The 21,625-nt window shown below is 48.8% G+C and overlaps 2 protein-coding genes across 10 annotated transcripts in view; one reads left to right on the forward strand and one right to left on the reverse strand.

Annotated features, from left to right (window-relative positions):
• The first annotated feature begins 56 nt into the window (after positions 1-56).
• LOC110567562 (misato mitochondrial distribution and morphology regulator 1) lies at positions 57-5,728 on the forward strand. Of its 2 annotated transcripts, none has more exons than XM_064370544.1 (14): positions 57-140; positions 233-368; positions 862-931; positions 1,032-1,107; positions 1,363-1,417; positions 1,503-1,641; positions 1,796-1,913; positions 1,999-2,133; positions 2,236-2,388; positions 2,665-2,796; positions 2,868-3,051; positions 3,280-3,388; positions 3,474-3,583; positions 3,848-5,728. In XM_064370544.1, exons 1-14 carry the CDS (start codon positions 57-59, stop codon positions 4,012-4,014), a joined length of 1,668 nt encoding a protein of 555 aa, XP_064226614.1. In that variant the 3' UTR covers positions 4,015-5,728. The 2 variants fall into 2 exon arrangements, with proteins under 2 accessions (XP_064226614.1, XP_064226613.1); XM_064370543.1 differs by having other exon boundaries at positions 3,873-5,728.
• The window catches only part of GON4L (gon-4 like), a 115,834-nt gene continuing 97,879 nt past the window's right edge, over positions 3,671-21,625 (reverse strand). For 7 of the 8 annotated variants that reach the window (XM_012449858.3, XM_012449855.3, XM_012449854.3 and 4 more), the window contains 13 exons: positions 20,353-20,469; positions 17,970-19,676; positions 16,604-16,859; positions 15,185-15,369; positions 13,813-14,010; positions 11,276-11,419; positions 10,567-10,710; positions 10,345-10,464; positions 7,984-8,097; positions 6,844-7,054; positions 5,587-6,211; positions 5,396-5,498; positions 3,671-4,689 (listed from right to left, as the gene is read on the reverse strand). In XM_012449858.3, the coding sequence (XP_012305281.2) occupies positions 4,540-4,689; positions 5,396-5,498; positions 5,587-6,211; positions 6,844-7,054; positions 7,984-8,097; positions 10,345-10,464; positions 10,567-10,710; positions 11,276-11,419; positions 13,813-14,010; positions 15,185-15,369; positions 16,604-16,859; positions 17,970-19,676; positions 20,353-20,469 (4,074 nt within the window). In that variant the 3' untranslated portion in view covers positions 3,671-4,539. The other variant, XM_012449860.3, reaches the window with a different exon arrangement.

Consider the following 21,625-nt stretch of genomic DNA (forward strand, 5'->3'; position numbering starts at 1 on the left):
GAAGCAGCGAGTGGCGGGCGGGGCTGTGGGGACGCAGCCCAGTGGAGTCGCGCGGTATGGCGGGCGGGGCTCGGGAGGTGCTCACGTTGCAGTTGGGACATTTTGCCGGTTTCGTGGGCACGCACTGGTGGAACCAGCAGGTGAGGTCTGCCGCCAGCTACCCCCGCGGAGCCCTTCGGGATCTACAGTCCCGACGTTCAGCCGGCCTGCCTCGTCCTCTCTGCCTCCCCAGGATGCTGCGCTGGGCCGAGCGACCGATGCTAAGGAGCCGCCGGGAGAGCTGTGCCCCGACGTCCTGTATCGTACGGGCCGGACGCTGCACGGCCAGGAGACCTACACGCCGCGACTCATCCTCATGGATCTAAAGGGTGAGGTGGTGGCAGGGTCAGCCAGTGCCCCGTGTTTCCCTTCCGTATGCCGAGTCCCTGCCCTGTCGTTCGCTTCAAGACCCTCCCACCTTCCTGAGCTCAAGGACCAGAGATGAGGAGCTGAGCACAGTATGCTAGCACCCGAGGGGCGCAGGACGGCAAAACTTATTCTGCTCCAGAGCCATCTCGGGAACAGGCTGCGAGGCCCTGGAAACAGTGAGGACTTGGACTACAGCACTCCTGTCGGACCGCTGAATGTAGTTTTTGACTGCAGTCCCATAGCTAATGACTAAGCTGGGAACGGAAATATAGAATCTAGATTATCCTAGGCCTAGGTTTCCCCCGACCCCCAACTGGTGTATATCCCAGAAAGCTTGGAAGAGCCAAGTGCTGGAGAGACGGTGACAGCAGGCTGTCAGGTGATCAGGAAGTTTAGCTAGAGGGGTAGGTTGCCCCAGGCTTTGACCTAACATTGTCTGTTATTTCTGTACAGGTAGTTTGAGCTCCCTAAAAGAGGAAGGTGGACTCTACAGGGACAAACAGCTGGATGCTGCAATAGCATGGTGTGTAATTGATGAGAGGGGTGGGGAACATGTCTGTACATAGGACGCTGGAGAACTCATCAGAGTGCGGTTTCTTTGATCAATCTCCAATCTCTTTCAGGCAGGGGAAGCTCACCACACACAAGGAGGAACTCTATCCCAACAACCCTTATCTCCAGGACTTTCTGAGTGCAGAGGTGAGGGCCTCTGCCCTGAACTTTTTTAACCCAATGCTACAACCCGAGGGCCTCCATAGGGGCAGGTAAAAGAGGATTTTAATCACCTTAAATGCCTTAGAATGATATTTTGGGAAAAAGCACATCTTTTCCTAAGGACCGCGACTCCATGAACAGAAAGGAGGCTGTGCGGTGTGGTCAGCCAACTCGAGGATGAATCAACCTTTGCCTCTAAACTGCCTGGAACTAAATGAGGATTTTTCTCACCCTTCCCAGGGAGTGCTGAGTAGTGATGGTGTTTGGAGGGTCAAATCCATTCCCAATGACAAAGGTGAGACTTCCCCAGATCCTGGTGGATGGGGGTCTGGGTAGAGCAGAACTGTGGAGAAAGGTACATTTCCTCTACTTGTCTTCAGGTCTCCCACCACTCACCACGTCTGCAACTCCAAAACCACTTATCCCTACAGAGGGCAGCATCAGGGTCTGGTCAGACTTCCTCAGAGTCCATCTCCATCCCCGGAGCATCTGTATGATTCAGAAGTACAATCACGATGGGTATGGAGGCCCCAGAGGCTGTGAGGCAAGAAACTTGGGTCCCCACCAATGCCGGATGAGGCTCTTGAGGCCATCTTCCCTGCCCTCCCTCAGGACGAGGTTGAGGAGTTGAGAGGAAGAGATGCAAGTCTTGGGTCGTGTTTATTTGTGGCAGGGAAGCAGGTCGGCTCGAGGCTTTTGGCCAAGGGGAAAGTGTCCTAAAGGAACCCAAGTACCAGGAAGAGCTGGAGGACAGGCTGCACTTCTACGTGGAGGAATGTGACTACCTGCAGGTAGTGGCGTGGCTATGTGTACCCCAGGGTGGAAGCTCTTCTCATCCTCCTCCCTAACTGTCTTTCGTCACTCACCTCTGCCCAGGGCTTCCAGATCCTGTGTGACCTGCACGATGGCTTCTCTGGGGTGGGCGCTAAGGCCACAGAGATGCTACAAGATGAATATTCAGGGCGGGGAATAATAACGTGGGGACTGCTACCTGGTCCCTACCATCGTGGGGTGAGTGGAACTTGGAGGAGTAAGCAGTCACACGGTGGGGAGGGAGAAACGAGAATCCCAGTGGGAACGTTGCTTAATGCAGACTGCTCTTTTCTTCCCCAGGAGGCCCAGAGAAACATCTATCGTCTATTAAACACAGCTTTTGGTCTCGTGCACCTGACTGCTCACAGCTCTCTCGTCTGCCCCTTGTCCCTGGATGGGAGCCTGGGCCTGCGACCCGAGCCACCTGTCAACTTCCCTTACCTGCATTATGATGTAAGGCTCGGTGCTCTTGTTCTGACTGCAGCTGGCTATGGGGCCTCCTCATATTCCCAAGTCAGCCGCTGTCTGTAACTGGCTCTGTTCCTGAGGCCTGAGCTTGAACTCAGCTGTGATGTGGCTGCTCAGGTCACACTGTCCTATGCTTGTCCAGCCTCGGGCTAAACGTACCTCTGCTTCGTCCCCTGGATCTCTCTCTCTGCTGTTAATATTCTGCCTCCACACTCTTTTCCAGGCCCAAGGCCAAGTGCCCCTCTTGGTGTCTTCTTACAGGCCACTCTGCCCTTCCACTGCAGTGCCATCCTGGCTACAGCCCTGGACACATTCACTGCTCCTTATCGCCTGTGCTCCTCCCCAGTTTCCATGGTTCAGCTGGCTGGCATGCTGAGCTTCTGTGGGAAAAAGGTACGAAGCTTTGTGAGGGGTTGGGTCAGTGCTGAGGAAGTCCTGTAACCTGTTCTCTTCCTTATCTTTAGGTGGTGACAGCAGGAGCAACCATCCCTTTCCCCTTGGCTCCAGGCCAGTCCCTTCCTGATTCCCTGCTGCAGCTTGGAGGAGCCACCCCATGGACCCCGCTGTCTGCATGTGGTGACCCTTCTGGAACACGTTGCTTTGCCCAGTCAGTGGTGCTGAGGGGTATAGACAGAGCCTGCCACACAAGGTGAGAACTGTTGGTCCTTAGGACCCCTTGTCAGGTTTTTGTTTCATGTCCTTTCTCCCTGGTTTCTCTGGGCCATTCTAATATTGTTCCCTCCCCACCCCTTACAAAAGGAAAAAAAAAAAGTCTCTGAACATCTTGATCCAGCTGATGGCCTGAGAACGTTAAGAATCCTTCCTTTCTTATTCATGCCACCATAGACCAATGGTGGTCTTGGCTTTGTTCTGGCGGTCAGCTCACCCCAGGGACTCCTCCACCCTCCTCCCTGCACGCGTGTACCACTGGGGAAGAAGTTTTGGCCCAGTATTTACAGCAGCAGCAGCAGCCTAAAGTCATGAGGTCAGTGTAACAGTTCGCTCCTGCCCTTCTTGCCAACCTCAGCCCTCCCTTGGCTTCACTTAACGGCTGTTCTCTGCCCCTACAGTTCTTCTCATCTGCTGCTGACTCCCTGCAGGGTGGTTCCTCCTTACCCCCAACTCTTCTCAAGCCACAGTCCGCAGGGTCTGGTTCTGGATGGTTCCCTGAAGGGAGCGGGTATGTGGTGAGATGAAAACAGATCTCAAGTATGGGAGAGTTTTTACTGTCTGTCTCCTGCCCTGGATTAAAAGTGCTTAAGAAGTCCACAGTTAACCACCCATTTATTCACCCTATGGCTCCCAACAAGTGTTCTTCCTCTGGAGTATTGGTGTACTAAGGGGGCAGTACACAAAATTTGTTCAGAGTTTACAATCGAGACCACCAAGGGTGGACTTCCTTATCAGTCTGACAGAGCCCTGGGGTAGAATAATCCATCTACAGGTCTGGCTTTTCTCTCCCTCCACAGCAGTGGAGAGCATCCCAGTGTTTGGGGCACTGTGTTCCTCTTCGTCCCTGCACCGGACTCTGGAAGCCTTGGCCGGAGACCTCACCAAAGTCGACGTGCGGCGCTGGGCCAGCTTCATGGATGCTGGAGTGGAGCACGATGACGTAGCAGAGCTGCTGCAGGAGCTGCGAAGCCTGGCCCAGTGCTACCAGGACGGTGACTGACAGCCTCGTGGACTCAAGTTCCCAGTGTGGGGGAGGCGCTAGCTTGCCTAAGAACGGCTGGATGCAGGTGTCTTCGTGCAGAGGAGCCGTGTCGCAGGACTAGCTACACCAACATACGCACTTACTACATTTAGAAACCCTGTGATTAGACCACAGAACAATAAATATGTGCCATCAGACCAAAAAAAGGTAGCGAAAGGACCTGAGCTCCAGTCTCACTCGATGCTATTTACAGAGCACGTCCCTAAGGTTTTCATAAAAGACCTTGAAGGATGCCTAGGATGGCACAGCCCCTGGGCCCGACTCCAACCTCCAGCCTTTGTCTCGTCCTGGGCTCCTGCTGTCCAGCTTTGTAAACTGGGTGCAAGGGTTGTACAAGGAGAGTACAACCACCCTCCTCCCCGGTGTCAGGGCCCCTGTTGGGTTTGGTCCTGTGTAGATGCTACCCAAGCATTCCCAGAGTCTCATTCATCCAGCTCCTCTTCAGATAGAAGGTCCCCGTGGTCAGACAGCTGGTCTGCATTGCTGGTACTGGTCGCATCATCCTCATCCTCAGAGCTGGCCTCACAGGCAGTGTGGAAGAGCTGCATGAGTTCTCGAAAACGGTGGGAAACCTGAGAAAGGAGGAGGGCTGTGTTCACTGATCCTTAGAAACAGGTTAACATCTATGAAGCACTTCAATCTTACCTGGGAACTTTTATTTATTCCACACAGCAAGGTTGGGAGAGCTATGTCTTTATAGATAAGGACACTAAGAAGCTAAATGTTTTGCCCAAAGTCACATGCCTCCTAAAAACAAAACTAGAATGGAAACTCAGGGCTTCTACCTCAAAATCCTGGCTGGGTGCAGTAGCTCATGCCTGTAATCCCAGTACTTTGGGAGGCTGAGGCGGGCGCATCACCTGAGGTCAGGAGTTCAAGACCAGCCTGGCCAACATGGTGAAACCCTCTCTCTACTAAAAATAAATAAATTAGCCAGGCATGGTTGTGGGCAGCTGTATTCCCAGCTACTTTGGAGGCTGAGGCAGGAGAATCACTTGAATCCAGGAGGCAGAGGTTGCAGTAAGACGAGATCACACCACCGCACTCCAACCTGTGCAACAAGAGCCAAACTCTGTCTCAAAAAAAAAAAATCCTCAAAATCCAGTGTCCTTTCTCTTCTGGAACCACTACCAGCCTGACGAGTCGAGCCTTTCTTAGGTCAGACCTCTACAATAACCACTTAGTGTCCTGGCTCTGAAAACTCCTCCCTTGGTCTTTGTCTTAGGTGGCCACCCTGTCCTCTCTTTGCTAGGCCTTCTCCTTCCCCAGCCCACTTACCTCAGCAGGGGTCTTATTTCCCAGCTGCTGGGAGATGATGCCAAAGGTCTGTGGCTGTGCCCCTTGCTCCTGGCACACGGTGAGGATCACACGGTCAGCTTCCCTGTAAGCCGGGTATCATGGTTAACCCTAGGGAGCCACATGGATGTGGTCTATGCTCTTTTCCAAACACGTCATCCGCCCGTACCTACCTTGTCCACAGGACAACCTTTTCCCCCGTGGAGCTGACCTTGCTGTTGTTGGCACACACTGTAGCTTCTGTGGCCTTTGGCTGCTGCTCCCCCTCTGGACCCTTGCTCTGTGTTCCACTGTCTTTAGCCAAACTCCCTCTAGGGGCTTTGGGAGAAGTCTCTGAGGCGTCAATTCCTGATGGAGATTCATGAACAGGGGACGTCCTGTCTCTTGTCTTCACCCTAGCTCTGCTTGAGGGCAGCCATCTCTCTTGAGTGTCTGGTTTCCCAGACACATGTCTTCTCCCTGCATCTCTGGTCTTTGAGGAAACAGGACTCAGGAAGGAAGCGGGGGGTTCCACGGTACCAGGCAATTTCTCAGTTTCGGATGCATCCCAGACCAGCATCAAAGCCTCTGACTCACCCACTGCCTTTTGGCCCTCTCTCTCTTTCTGAAGTCTGGGGGATGCCTTGGGGCAGGGGAGAACCTCAGGCCCAACCTGGTTTCTCTTAACAGTGTATAGTACAGCTCCAGTTTTGGGGGGAATCTGAGGAGTCTCTGGTGAATGAGGTGGTGGGCCATCCAGGAGCCGTTCTGTAAGAGTCACTTCTCGAGGGGACGGCAAAGTGCCCCCCACCGCCAATCCTGCTTGGGAGGAAAATAAGGATCTCAGGGTACTGTCAGGATTGAGATGCACCTAAGCACGAGAAATTACCATAGGGTCACTGTGGCCAGGTACTGTGCGAAAATTCCACTACAAGAGGGCCGGCATGGTGGCTGACACCTATAATGCCCGCACATTGGGAAGCCAGGTGGTGGGATCGCTTGTTGCCAGGAATTTGAGACTAGCCTGGGCAATATGGTGAGACCCCCATCTCTACAAAACAATATAAAGAAGAGTTGGGTGCAGGTGGGGAGCGTCATCTCACTTATGCAAAGATAAAAAGTCCTACTGCCAAAGCTGAGAATGTCCCGAGTCTTTAGATGTACATCATGGCAGATTTGGAGATAGGGAGAAGGGTTTTATGAATGGAAACACAAGACAATGTTGAATTGTGTGAAATTTGTAGCACTCTTCATTCTGTAAGAGGAGTGAGGCCATAGGACAGAAAAAGCCTTAACAGGAGAAGGGCTTCCTATGGGTCCATCAGTGAAAGAGGTGGTATATCCATCCCTGAAAGGCTGTTATTTATCTGGGCTCATGGAGGTTCCTGTCTGGAGTACAGGAGAATGAGACTGAGAAACAGAAGGGCCGGGGTGGCAGTCTGATCACTCACCTGAAACGGGCATCTCTCCCTTTCTTGTGGTCCTTACAGTCCTGCTCTGGGTGGCCTCAGTGCTCTCCCGCTCCTCTGGGACTTCCTCTTCCATCACATCCTTGTTCTGCACTGCGTCCTTAGCACCAGGCATAGGACTAGCCTCTCGGTGGGGGCTGCTGCCCACCAACTCATGGAGCTCCTTGCTCTTGTAGGATTTGCTGTCACAGACCTGCAGAGATGGCCTTCTGGGTCAAAAGGGGCCCACCAAAGGAAGAAGCCCTGCCTGATGCTCACCAAGTCAACCAACATGCAGGCGTGCTCCAACAATTTGGTTGACAGGGTTTAAACTGGATGTAGTGGTACATGCCTGTAAACTCAGCTACTTGGCAGGCTGAGGTGTGAGGAGCACTTGAGCCCAGTGGTTCAAGACCAGCCTGGGCAACATAGTGAGACGCTGTCTCAAATTAAAAACACAAAGAAAAGAGAGACAGAGACAGGGTCTCACAGATGACACAGATTATCTTGCCCAGGCTGGAGTGCAGTGGCTACTTAACAGGTATGACCATGGTGGTACACTACAGCCTCACACTCCTGGGCTCAAGTCATCCTTCCATCTGAGCCTTCCTGAGTGCCCTGTTGCCCAGTTACTCCTCTAAGGATTTGATTTTTTATTTTTTTTTTGAGACAGGGTCTCACTCTGTCACCTAGGCTGGAGTTCAGTGGTGTGATCATGGCTCACTGCAACCTCTGCCTCCCTGTTATAAGGATTTTAAATGGCCCGGAGTAGAGTACTGGATTCCACAACTCCTTTGTCTTACCAAGAACTGTGCTCTTCCTGCCAACCAACTCCACTCTAGACAACTAGGATTACTTAAAGAGACTACTTTCATGACAGAGGTTTATTTCGTTTTCTAAAATCTGAGGGAAATATTTTAATGGGTATTTTGTTTTTCCAATTCCAAAAGCCTTACTCACAGGATTCTCTTTAAAAAAACAAAATCATATATTTCTAGCAGATTCCAATTATTTTGCATATGTACACATATGTGTGTACCGAATACTATTTATAAACGTGTCTTTTTAGGAATTCAGTAAGGTACAATTCTTGGTAGCCCCGAGCAGCTCTGACACCCCTGGGACCCTCGACACTTTCCTCACCTTGCTGCCACAGTGGCTACAGCTCCTCCTTTTGCTCTTCTTCAGCTTGGAATCTGGACATCCTTCATGGCAGGAGCAGGCACAGTCCTTGGCCCCATCTGGCCACTCAGTCTCCTAGAAGATATCTGGGCTTGATTAGCTGCCAAGATTTTTTGTTTTTTTGTTTTGAGATGGAGTCTTGCTCTGTTGCCCAGGATGGAGTGCAATGGTGTGATCTCGGCTCACTGCAACCTCTGCCTCTCGGGTTCAAGTGATTCTCCTGTCTCAGCCTCCCGAGTAGCTAGGCTTACAGGCGTGCACCATCATGCCCAGATAATTTTTGTATCTTTAGTACAGACTGGGTTTCACCATGTTGGTCAGGCTGTCTAGAAACTCCTGACCTCGTGATCCACCTGCCTCAGCCCCACAAAGTGCTGGGATTATAGCCGTGAGCCACTGCACCCGGTCGTATTTTTGGTACCAAGAGAGGAAGCTAAGGTTGTGAGCCGTAGGAACACAACACCCCCTACCATCTCCCCATGCTATTTTTTTCTTTTTTTCGAGACACGGTCTGGCCCCAGGCTGTAATTCAGTGGCACATTCATGGCTCACTACAACCTCTGCCTCCTGGGCTCAAGTGATTTTGCCACCTTAGCCTCCCAAGTAGCAGGGACTGCAGGTAGGCACCACCACACCTGGCTTTTTTTTTTTTTTTTTTTCAGACAGAGTCTCACTCTGTCACCCAGGCAAGAGTGCACTGGTGTGATCTTGGCTCAGTGAAACCTCCGCTCCCCAGGTTCAAGCAATTTCTGTGTCTCAGCCTCCTGAGTAGCTGGGATTACAGGCGCATGCCACCACGCCTGTCTAATTTTTTTGTATTTTTAGTAGAGATGGGATTTCACCACATTGACCAGGCTGGTTTCGAACTCCTGACCTCAACTGACCCGACTGCCTTGGCCTCTCAAAGTGCTGGGATTAAAGGTGTGAGCCACCGTGCCCAGCCCCAGCCTTCTTCTTTTATGTATCATCTCATCACATTGCGTGGGGAAATCAATAGCCCGAACTAGATTAACGCCTATTATGAATCCCTGAAACAATCCCTAAATGACCTAAAGAATGACATATCCCAATCGCCCATATGTTTCAAGAAATATTTAAGATAGAACCTGAGGCAAAGTCACTGAAGAGCTCCATCATGAGATACAATGTCTTTGCTTCTGTCTCTCTATGCCTTCAGCTCTCCCCTCTCTTCCAATCCCATTGAGAGGGCTTTGTACCCATGGAAGGCTCACTCAATGATACTGTTTAATAAACCCAAGACATAAGTACCATTATTGTCCCAATTTATAATGAAGAAACTGAAAGCTGTTCAAGGTCATACAGCTACTAAGAAACAGTTTCTCCCCAGGAAAGAGAACTCTAAAACATTTGGTCAGGAAATATGAATTAAAAAAAAAAGACTATTTGAAGAGCTGTGAGAACTAGAAGACTGTAGCTGGCTCACCTGAGTTCATACCCTAGCACTGCCACTTACTAAATAGAAGACCCTGCCAACAGCACACTGCACTTCAGTTATGTCTTCTGTAAAATGCAAACAGCAATCTCTCCATAGGATTACTGTGAGAATTAAATGGGTCAATAATCCATGAAAATACTTCCTAGCAATGCCTGACACTTTGTAATACAACTAAGTATTAGCTGCTATCACTATTATTAACATGGGGAATCTTGGTTCTACTTTGTTTTTAACAGCAGGCTCATCCTTAACTGGTTCTATTTTCTCACATGAACAAAAAGGAAAAAGCTGACTCAACGGTAACAGCTTGAGCTAGAGAGAAAAGGGGGAGAAACAAGTCCTTCTAACAAGGAAATCCTGGGGCCCCAGCAGCAACCGCATTGTTTTCCCAGGGGCTCTGCATGTCCATACCAGCCTGACCCTGGGTTTGTTCTCCCTGATGGTCTCAGATCCTAAGCCTTTGAACTACAAACCTTGGGCCAGGAGAAATGTTTGGTGAGAAAGCGCAAGGCTTGCTTCATTAAACATAGATACTTTTCAATAAGCTGGCATACCTTATCATGATTTTAGGCCGGGTGCAGGGGCTCACACCAGTAATCCCAGGCCTTTGAGAGGCCGAGGAAGGTGGATCACTTGCAGTCAGGAGTTTGAGACCAGCCTGGCCAACATGGTGAATTCCCATCTCTACTAAAAATACAAAAATTAGCTGAGCGTGTGTCTGTAATTCCAGCTACTTGGGAGGCTGAGGCAGAAGAGGAGCTTGAACCAGGGAGGCGGAGGTTGCAGTAAGCCAAGATCACGCCACTGCACTCTAGAGCCTGGGTGACAGAGTAAGACTCTGTCTCAAAAACAAACAAAGAAAATACCTTATCATGATTTTGGACCCCAATCTCTTTTCTTCTTTTGTTCTTTGAGGCTGTGGGTATCTTGGGGGGCTCCTCCTCTTCTTCCACATCAGGAAGCGCCACTTCTTCAAAGCCATCAAACTGGGAAGGAGTTGGTGCTGCTCAGGACAGACACCAGGCAGATATCCCTCCCACATGGGGCCTTCCCCCTTCATAAGGCCACAGCAGCCTCAGAGCCTGTACCTCATACTCCTTCTCCTCAGTCCAATTGATCTCTTCAAAGTCACCCATCCGGCTAGCTGCTGGGCGCAAGTGGTCAAAGAAGACAGAGAACTCATCCTGTAGGTGGTCATGGCCCTTGAGAAGCTGCCACATCTGTGTCTTAAGCTGAGGAAAGTCACAGGGAAAGAGCAAGTCTCCAGAGCCTCTCTGGGCTGCCCTTCCCAACCAGTCCCACGTACTTCCATGTTCTGCTTTCCTAGTCAACTGGGAGACACACAGAGCCTCTGCTTGATAATGAAGAATACTGAAACTTTCTCTTCCTCCTTAGCTGCCTACAGGGGAAGGGTATTAATACTAGATTTGATTCCTGATGATTTCACTCTCCACTCTGCCCTACTGATCTCCAGCTAGGGCACTACCCTAAGCACAGCAAGGAGGCAAGGCCCCTCCCAGGTCCCAGAACTTCCTTCCTTGAACATCCCTTCCAGGACATCCATGGCACTCCTGAGCCTGTGAAGATCAGACAGGCTCTGGTTTCAGGTAGCAGTCCCTCCCTATCCCAGTGCTTCATGCTTTGGGTAAGCCTAAAAAGTCCTTGCCTTCTTGATCTCCTCCAGGAAGCCCATGGGACTGCAGAGGCAAAAAGGTATGGAGTAGGTTGGGGAAAGCGACAAGGGAAAGGCCTAAGGCCCAGAAGACAACAGGAAGAAAGCAGGCCAGGAAAGAATACCTCGGCGATCTCCTGGGGAAGGCAGTCTGCACAGCCTTGGAGGACCTTGATAATCTTCTGGTGGTGTGAGGGGTTCTCTGCAAAGCAAATCTCCAGCTGCCGAAGGAACTTGCGGCTCTTCTCAAAAGCTTGCTGCTCCTCAAACTACCAGAGTGGAAAGTGGGCAAAAGACGAGTCACTATACAGCTAGAGCAGGACTTGAGGGTTATAAGGATAAGAACTAATAGACTAGGACCCAAGGGATGACAGAATCCTGGTTTAAAATTCTAAGTTTACAACTATGAGATCTAATTTAAAACCCCAACCTCCATCTACCTTGAGCCACTGGTGGGTACCAACCCAAAGTAAGTTAAGATGTGAACAAAAGTTTCAAGAGATGTACATATTTCATGTTGTTTGCTGTATTATGGATTGTGAAATCAGACACCAAAATTCATGTGACACTTTAGAGTTTATGTTACAAAGAATTTTCAGGCCGTGCAAGGTGGCTCACACCTGTAATCCCACCATGTTGGGATGCCAAGGCAGGAGGATCACTTAAGGTCAGGAGTTCAAGGCCAGCAACATAGTGAGACTCTGTCTGTATAAAAAAATTTAAAAATCAGGCAGGGGTCGTGGTGTGCGCCTGTAGCTTGAGCTACTTGGTAGCCTGAGGCAGGAGGATCCCTGGGGACTGTGTTGTCCAGGCTGGTCTCAAACTCCTAGCTACAGGCCGGGCGTGGTGGCTCATGCCTGTAATCCCTGCACTTTGGGAAGCCAAAGCGGGCAGGTAACCTTTCGAGGTCAGCCTGGCCAACACGGTAAAACCCCATCTCTACTAAAAATACAAAAATTAGTCCGGCGCAATCGTGCATGCCTGTAATCCCTGCTACCCAGGAAGCTGAGGCAGAGAATCACTTGAACCTGGGAGGCGGAGGTTGCAGTGAGTGGAGATTGTCCCACTGGACTATATAGCCTGGGTGACAGAGCGAGACTCTACCTCAAAACAAAAACAAAAACCTCCTGGCTACAAGGGATCTTCCCACCTCAGTCTCCCAAAGTGCTGGGATTACAGGCATGAGCCACTGTGCCTGGCCAGACTTTGTCTCTCTCTCTTCTTTGAGACAAGGTCTTGCTTTTGTCACCCAAACTGGAGTGTAGTGGAACAATCATGGCTCAGTGAAGCCTCAACCTCCCAGGCTCAAGGAGTCCTCCCACCTTAGCCTCCCAAATAGCTGGGATCAAGGTGTGCAACACCATACCCAATTAATTTTTTTTATTTTATGTAGAGATAGGGTCTTGTATTTTGTCCAGGCTGGCCTCAAACTCCTGAGTTCAAGCCATCTACCAGCTTTGGCCTCCCAAAGTCCTGGGATTACAGGTGTAAGCCACCATACCCGGCCGACATTATTTCTTTAAAATATTTTTTTGGCCAGGCACAGTGGCTTACACCTGTAATCTTAGCACTTTGGGAGGCCGAGGTGGGCCCATCACCTGAGGTCGGGAGTTCCAGATCAGCCTGGCCAAAATGGAGAAACCCCGTCTCTACTAAAAATACAAAATTAGCCAGGTATGGTGGCGCATGCCTATAATCCCAGCTACTCAGGAGGCTGAGGCAGGAGAATAACTTGAACCGGGAGGTGGAGGTTGCGGTAAGCCGAGATCGCACCATTGCACTCCACGCTGAGCAACAAGAGTGAAACTCAGTCTCAAAAAAAAAAATTTTTTTTCTTTTGTTCACATATACACTGATTGGATCCTCATAACACCACCAGAAGAGAAAATGGGCATCACACATTATATGCAGAACTACCCCACTGTCATTTAACTGTCATAAAACTCTTAGAACAATCCCATTGCTCCCTTTATTCCTATTTTTATCAGTCATGACAAGAATCCCAGGACAACTGGGCTATCCCTCATGTTTAGCCTCCTATTCTGCAACATTTCACATGTCACCGTACCACAGTGGCCTTCCCAGACCACCGTGTATAAAACTGCATATACCATCCCTCAACCACCCCTCTAGTTTCTTTTCCTGCTTTCTTTTTCTATAAAACATGATCACTATAAAACACTGTATACTATTTATTTTACTGTTTATATTAATTTTTATAATTTATATATTTTATAAATACACTATATATATTATGTTTTCCAGAGTTATCATCTGAATTTCCCCATGAGAATGTGAGCTCCATGAGGGCAGGGATTTTGGTCTTTTGTAATTGCTATATTCCTAGCAACTGAGGTCAGGAATTGTCTGACAGTTGTAGGTACTCAACAAGTATTTGTTAAATGAATGCCTGGTTTGATACCAGTGAGGAGCAGAGAGCATATGACTCACCTAAGGTCTCCTTTGGCAACTACAGGTAAAACCCTCTCATTTGTCATGTGAAGAAAATGGGAGAATGGGATTGGAAAGATAATCCTTGAAAACACAGAGGCTATTAACACTCTGGGCTAGGGGAAGGCTGTGTGTCTTATTCAACCCCATTCAATCCCAGTCTCACTGTGACCCAGAAGTCCTGGTGTACTTTTCTTGCCCATTTACTTACTAATCCACAGGCCAGAGCTTGTTCGGGTAACAGGAAAGCAGCAAAGTCTTTCAATAGCTGAGGCCACTCTTGGAGCAGAATTTGCAGGCTTTTGTAGAGATCTACAGCTGTCTGTCTCTGGGTACTTGACTCAAATTCATAGATGACCTGAAGGAAGTCCTCATACTTGCCAGGGATATGTTGTAGGGCTTCTCGTACCTACACGGGAAGACTTTCAATCATCAACACCCTTTATTTGGACCACAACAAGCAATAAGGTTAGAGAGTTCCATGAATTATCCATCACAGGTTGCCCCTCCAGTAGGTCTTAACATCTGGCTGTTAATACAAGACACAGAGCAATAGGCAAGGTAAAGATCTTTCTCTGGGAGAGAGCAACTGAAAAACTATGTTCTAAGGTCACAGCTCCACCCACAAAACTGGGTAATGCTTTTCTCTAGGTCACAGCCCTCACTGATTGCAGCCCCATAATAAAATAGATAAGATGCGTTTGTATGTGTATTTCAGCATGGGAGTAATCTGAGAGTAAATAATACATAAGTTAGGAATGTCAGTAAAATATTAGCTATGACTATCATTGCCCGTAGTCTGCTTTCCAGGTGGATAAAGGAGCCAGGTGGTTACCAACAGAAGGACACAGTTCTCAGGACACTACTAGGAAGAGGCTGGTTTATGTCCTTTTTTTTTTTTTTTTTGAGACAGGGTCTCATTCTGTTGCCCAGGCTGGAGTGGAGTGGTACAATCATGATTCACTGCAGCCTCAACCACATCCTCCCAACTCAGCCTCCCAAGTAGTTGGGACCACGGGCATGTACCACCATGCTTAGCTCATTTTTAAAATTTTTGTAGAGATGGGGGTCTCCTATGTTGCTCAGGTTTGTCTTTAACTCCTAGACTCAAGGGATCCTCCTACCTCAGCCTCCCTAAGTGTTGGGGCTACATGCAAGGGCCACCACACCCAGGCTGGTTCGTGCCTTAAGGGCAACGTACTTCCCCGAAATCCACTCGCTGGACAGTATACCCACTATCTTTCTTCTCAAGCCAAAGGTTCTATAAAGGTCCTTATCAACCCACGAGGTTAAAGTCACAGCCTCCCACTGATGATGGTGGTATCATCTTTCTGCCAGTCTCTAGGCAACAGAAGGATGATGGCAAGGTACTAACAATAAACATGCTTATGATTAAACTCTGTCTCCTTGTGGTTCTGTCACAGAGATCTTTTGCCAGAAAAGCTGAGAGAGAGGAATATGAAGCCTGCTGTAAAGCCTGAGAAACAGATTTCATTTTAAAAACACCTCCCTTGAAGGAGACACAGCCACATTCATAGAAACTGGCAGAGAGACTGGCGTAATAGGAAGCAGAATTTGCCTACCCTGTTCAGATAAGCTTGGGCAAAGGCCAAGTCCTTCTGCTCCCTGAGTGGATCTCGCTCGAGAATGTCCTCATCATACAGCAACAGCAGCTTGGAGGTGTCCTTGCTGGCCCGAGCCCGACTTCCCCGCTTGTTGCGAGCTCGATGATTGCTTCGGCCCTTTCCAGCAGCTTTGATGTTCTCTCCTTGTAGCAGACATGAAAAAGATTGTTTCTCTGTCCCTGAAACCCCTGCTCTTCCCACTCCACCACATGTACCACCCCAGCCAAATCCTATTCAATATTATGGAGGAATTCAAGGAAAAAGTTGCTGAAAAATGGTATGAGAAGTAAGTCTGTCAAGTCGGCTCTACGCATAGTCTGTAGTGTAACCGCCTTAATTAGGATGACATTAAGATAATCAGCTACTTCATATTGAGAAAGGAAGTCTAAAGAGCAAGTGTGCTTCTGTTGAGCTCTTGAGAGACTATGTGTTGATGAGGAACAAGCAGGGCTTTCTGAAATAAACATAGCTCTTAGCCCCAGGAGGTAAGAACCAGTAAAGAAAGTGAACAGCCAGGTGCGGTGGCTCACGCCTGTAATCCCAGCACTTTGAGAGGCTGAGGTGGGCAGATCACGAGGTCAGGAATTCAAGACCAGCCTGACCAACATGGTGAAACTCTGTCTCTACTAAAAATATAAAAATTAGCTGGGCATGGTGGCAGATGCCTATAACCCCAGCTACTTGGGAGGCTGAGGCAGAAGAATTGCTTGAGTATGGGAGATGGAGGTTGCAATGAACTGAGATCACACTACTCTGCACTCCAGCCTGGGTGACAGAGGGAGACTCCACCTCAAAAAAAAAAAAAAGAGTGAACGAAGCTAATACAAACCTAGCAACGGATGAGAATCAAATTAAAAATTTCTAAGTATCTGTTCTCCACAAAGGTACCACATTAAAAATGTTTTGGGGCCGGGTGCAGTGGCTTACACCCCAAATCCCAGCACTTTGGGAGGCCAAAGTGGACGGATCACAAAGTTAGGAGTTCAAGACCAGCCTGACCAACATGGTGAAACACCAGCCTGACCAACATGGTGAAACCCCATCTCTACTACAAATACAAAAATTAGCCAGGTGTGGTGGCACACGCCCGTAATCCCAGCTACTCAGGAGGCTGAGGCAGGAGAATCACTTGAACCTGGGAGGCAGAGGTTGCAGTGAGCCAAGATTATGCCACTGCACTCCAGCCAGGGTGACAAGAGCAAGACTTTGTCTCAAAAAAAAAAAAAAAGTTTTGGGGGAAGGAGGTTGCAGAAGAGATCCAGAGGGTTTCCTCTGGAAATTCTCCAGCTGGTTTATAAACTACCCACTCTGCACACTGTCCTCTAGACAATGAGGTTAAGTGAGAATGGTCCTTCGGTAGAGGCTTGCCTAACTCACCTGGTAGGGTTCTGCTGGTCTCCACTTCTGGAGCAGTCTCAGGTGACGCAGAAGTAGAAGGAGGCTTCTCAGCAGAGTCTCCAACTGCTTCATCAGTCATTTCATCCTCTTTCTGCAGGCTTTCCATTCCTTCTGCTTCTTCTTCCTCCTCTTCTTCTGGCTCAGAGTTCTCCTCCTGAGAATTCTCTTCTTCAGACTCAACCTCCTGACTCATGCGCCTTTCAGATGCCAGCCAAGTCAGTTTCTCCATTGTTTCCTGTAAAACCCTCCAAAGAGTACTTATAATGGCTCCTAGTGGCTCACAAAATGCTGAACAGCACAAAGCTATATCAGGGTAATCTGAAGTTAAATGGGGAGCCCACCACAGCTATCAGAGCAAAATTTCCTGAGTTATGAAATCCCAGCGATAGGCCAGGTGCAGTGGCTCACGCCTGTAATCCTGGCACTTTGAGAGGCCGAGCTGGGCAGATCACTTGAGGCCAGGAGTTCAAGACCAGTCAGGCCAACATGATGAAACCGTCTCTACTACGAATACAAAAATTAGTTGGGCGTGGTGGCACATGCCTGTAATCCCAACTACTTGGGAGGCTAAGGCATGAGAATTACTTGAACCCGGGAGGTGGAGGTTGCAGTGAGCTGAAATCATGCCACTGGAGTCCAATCTGGGAGACAGAATGAGACGCCATTTCAAAAAAAAAAAAGAAATCCTAGTGATAGCTCACATCGGTTCTGACTGACAGCAGGAGAGGAGAAGCTGCCTTTTACAAGCTTCTCTCCACTGAAGAGTTTTCCTTTGCCTTAGCCCATATTTATTTACTTTTTGTTTGTTTGTTTGTTTGAGATGAAGTTTCTCTCTTGTTACCCAGGCTCAAGTGCAATGGCACGATCTCAGCTCACCACAACCTCTACCTCCTGGGTTCAAGTAATTCTCCTGCCTCAGCCTCCCGAGTAGCTGGGATTAAAGGCATGTGTGACCATGCCTGACTAATTTCATATTTTTAGTAAAAATGGGGTTTCTCCATGTTGGTCAGGCTGCTCCAGAACTCCTGACCTCAGGTGATCCATCTAAGTGCTGGGATTATAGGCGTCAGCCACCGTACCCAGCTATTTACTATTTTTTAAGGCATTTAAAGTATGGTCAGGTGACCAATTTAATGTGTAAATGAGTTTAATATAGTAAGTAAAATTTCATCCTTTCCCTCTCATTTCACCTCAACCCCACAGTCATGTCCCATAATGCATTACAAAATCAAATACAAATGATTTTAGGACTATCTATACTGCAGCAAGCACGCAGGTGGCTTATCAATAAATTAAACATATTACTGAGTCCACAAATTACTTGAGAATATTCTCCAGCTCTCACCTGGAGTTCTGGGACAGAAAGCACAGATTCCTCAGAAGCTGATGACATTTCATCTTCCTCATCTTGGGTGAGGTCATCAAAGTCCTCTTCTTCCTCTTCCTCTGGCCCATTCTTCTCTCCTCCAATTTCTGGCCCAACTGGGGTCCCCACTGACTGACCATCAACACTGGATGAGTCTTCCAGCTTCACTGGGGGGCTACTAAGCATCACTTCAGGATCCATCGAGGAAGAAGCATTCTTTGATGATCCTTTGCTCACATCTGTCCCTGAGATTCCTTCACCAGGGGGCTCTTGAGAAGATAAAGGGGTTTTAGTTGGCTGACTCTTCTCCTCTTCCTTCTGTAAGACTGTCTGTTTATTTACTTCTCTAGCACTGCTCAACTCCTCACTTGGGGCGCCAGTGTCTAATTCCACAGCATGTTCCTCTTTAATGTCATCACAAATGTCACGCCCAGGGGATCCACTGATTTTTTCTCCAGCATCTTCGGGTTCCATCTTGACAATTTCCTCTGAAACCCCAGGGGTAGAGTTGTTTAGAGACTCCTGGATGCCCTGAGGCAGTGGCTCCAGAGCTTTCCTTCCCTCCTCTGTTTTCACAACAGTCCAGCGATAGGCACTGTTCTCTGACAATCCTTCCTGACACTCTGTGTTTGCTGGTGGAGGCCCTGGGCTATGTTCCACTTTGGGGAAAACAGTTGCACCAAGAGGAGATACTTCCTGGGGCTCTAATTTGGGTTCTAGGCCCTGAAAGGCATTTTTCCCATCAGCCACAGCACAAGCAATGTCCACATTCACTTGGGCCTTATCTTCAGAGGTGGACGGTACAGGAAGATTCACAGAATTGCCAGAAACAATTAACGGTGAGACAGAGGAGGCCACAAGCGGCTGGTTCAATGGACAGGGGAAGGAAGTAGGGTTAACCAAGAGGGTGGTGATGGGAATAGTCTGGGGACTCTGGGCCACAGCTGCATTGACAGGCTGGATCATGTTACAGCCACTGCCAAGGCTCACAATCTTCACAGTGGTAGCAGGAACAGTGAAGATAACAGGTGCAGGATGGATAACAGGGGCAGGTTTCACACAGGGAGAGGCCTTGGCTCCCCTTCTTTTTGAGGGTCTCCGTCTCACATATGGCTTTCGAAACTTAGAAGGGGCAAGGGAGGGCAGCATTACCTTGGGCACAGGGGCAGAAGAGAGCAAAGTCTGGGACTCAGACAGAGGGAATCTGGTCCTGGCCTCAGGGAGCACAGCAGGCAGTGCTGCAGGAGACTCAAAACCATCACCTCCACTCACCCCCAATGGAGGGATGCCTGGAACTGTCTGTAAGACAGTGGCTGGCTGGATCAGGTGAGGAATCCGGACCACCACGTTGCTTGGAGGGGCTTCTGAATGAGTTGATCGGGCTGGTGTTTTCCCAGGGTTGAAGCTAGGTTGGAGACAGGGGCTGGGTTGGATAAGGAGGGGCTTCAGGACTGATGAACGCCTCTGCCTCCAAGCCCTCCTGGGGAAACGGTTGGCAACTGGCTTCAGTTTCAGGACTACACCCTTAGGCAATAGCAGTGGGTACCGAGTTTCACTCCCCAACTCCGAGCTGTCTTTCTCTAGGCCTCCATCTGAGCTGATCTCCGTGGTTCCAGTCACACTTCCTACCTCTCTAGCACCATCAGCCATGTGCCGCAGTTCTTCCTGGATGGATGGCAGACTGGCCTATTGGAAACAAGAACACTCTGATCCAGCACGTGTCAGAATCTGGGAAAAAGAGGCTTGGCCCAGTGGCTCACACCTGTAATTTCAGCACTTTGGGAGGCTGAAGTGGGCACATCACGGGTGGTCAGGAGTTTAGGACCAGTTTGGCCAACATGGTGAAACTCTATCTCTACTAAAAGTATAAAAATTATCCAGGTGTGGTGGCGTTCCTGTGTTCCCAGCTACTAGGGAGGTAGGAGAATCACTTGAACCTGGGAGGCAGAGGTTGCGGTGAGCCAAGATTGCACCACAGCAAGACTCTTTCTCAAAAACAGACAAAAAAGAATTTGAGAAAAGGAATAGGGTTTTCTAGATTTTAGGGACCTTAGACAGTCTCAAAGTATCTTTCCAAGAAGGGTCTCTCTGCACATCAAATTTCTACAAAGACCACATTCCAATTATACGCCTTAGAAACTTCTGTGAATGTCCTTAGCAAATTTATTATTTACCTATTATTTTGAAAAGATTGTAGAATCACCCAGAGAAGGGCAGAAAAAGGAAGAAAGGTGAACGAGAAAGATTTCTGAAGTCCTAGTTCTACAACAAAAACATTAGAAGATTAAAGAAGCCCTTGATATTATGTCAGAATTTTCAGTGACCTTTTCCCTCCCACAGACTTTGAGGAAGAGGGTTGTACCTTTAACCAGAATGGGAGCCGGTGTTCTTCTCTCTCTAGAGGTGGCTTCCACTGATGTGGCTGGATCTCTTCACAGCATTTTACTAAGACTGGCAGCTGTTTGGTCTTCTTATAAAACTTAACATGAAAAAAAAAAAAAAAGCACATGAGTTACATTCTTTCCAGAAACACTGCCCTCTGTCAGGCTAGTGAGTGGGGTGGGTGGTAGGTGGAGAAGTACACCCCTCCACCCGCCAACAAACACTCAAGCATTCAGTCAGGGTGGTAGGAGAAATTGTAAAATAGAAACAAACCTTCTTGGAAGGCCAGAAGGTTTTTGCAAAAGCCTCAGGAAGGAATGAGCTGAAGGTGGTTCCTACTCAGAGGCAATTAGGCAGGAGTAGGTACAAAGGAATGTGGGGGAGTTTATCTAAAGAGCTTGCTTACTTATGTGGTCCTAAGAGTGACCTTTGAACATCCATGGCCACATGACTGCTCTCTATTGGGGGGTCAGCAATGTAATCACCCACAAATGGTGTTTTGCTTTAGGCCTCAGAACCTGACCTTTAATGATTCCTAGGACTGCTCTCTGGGGAAGGCAACCATGTTAATTATCTACAAAAGTGTTGACTCAAAGCCTCTGTCATTAAATCTATACTGAATAAATGCCCAGAGTGCCAGCTGGTCAGGGCCACAGCTGCTAACTCTTTACCAGGCCCTTCTCAGTGTCTATGAGTGGCCTTGCCCATTCTTTCACTGGATATTTGTGTCTGAGTGCATTTGTTTATCTGTCGCTGGGTCAGGGTTGCCAGTTGGACCCAACAGTTGGTTCCCCAGGTGTGATAAATGCTGCAACACGGATCGTGACAAAACCCTCAAAAATGAAAGCGAAGAAGACTGTGCAGTCAGTAAGTCACTGGTGCCTGCTCGGGATCTCTAAGTTCGAGGGAATCGTTCAGGCTAGGGTTTCATCATGGAACAACAGTTATCCGCACAACAGAAGCAGTATATAAAAGTATTGAAACAGCTGCTTAAAGCCAGCAGAGTCTCAGTTTCACAGGTTCAATTAGGGGACCTGATGCAAACTGCTGTCTTCCATAACCCATGGCTCTGAGCAGAAGGCACGCTAGATGTAGAGCTCTGGAAACAAGTGGGGAGAAATCTTAAACAGCATCATGTGCAAGGGCAACAGGTCCCAGTAACATTTGTAACGTTATGGGCTTTAGTTAGGGCAGCTCTGGCCCCGTTATACAAAGACGAGCCTAAAAAGGGGAGGGAGGAGGAATCGTCACCT

Source organism: Aotus nancymaae, unplaced genomic scaffold, assembly GCF_030222135.1.
Source record: "Aotus nancymaae isolate 86718 unplaced genomic scaffold, 86718_ANA_hifiasm-v0.15.2.pri h1tg000108l, whole genome shotgun sequence".
NCBI lineage: Eukaryota > Metazoa > Chordata > Mammalia > Primates > Aotidae > Aotus > Aotus nancymaae.

Coding starts and splice junctions, on each gene's coding strand:
- LOC110567562 (XM_064370543.1), top strand. CDS start 57: ATGGCGGGCGGGGCTCGGGAGGTGCTCACGTTGCAGTTGGGACATTTT. Junction 1,914..1,998: donor AGGAATGTGACTACCTGCAG/GTAGTGGCGTGG, acceptor ACCTCTGCCCAG/GGCTTCCAGATCCTGTGTGA. Junction 2,797..2,867: donor TGAGCTTCTGTGGGAAAAAG/GTACGAAGCTTT, acceptor CCTTATCTTTAG/GTGGTGACAGCAGGAGCAAC.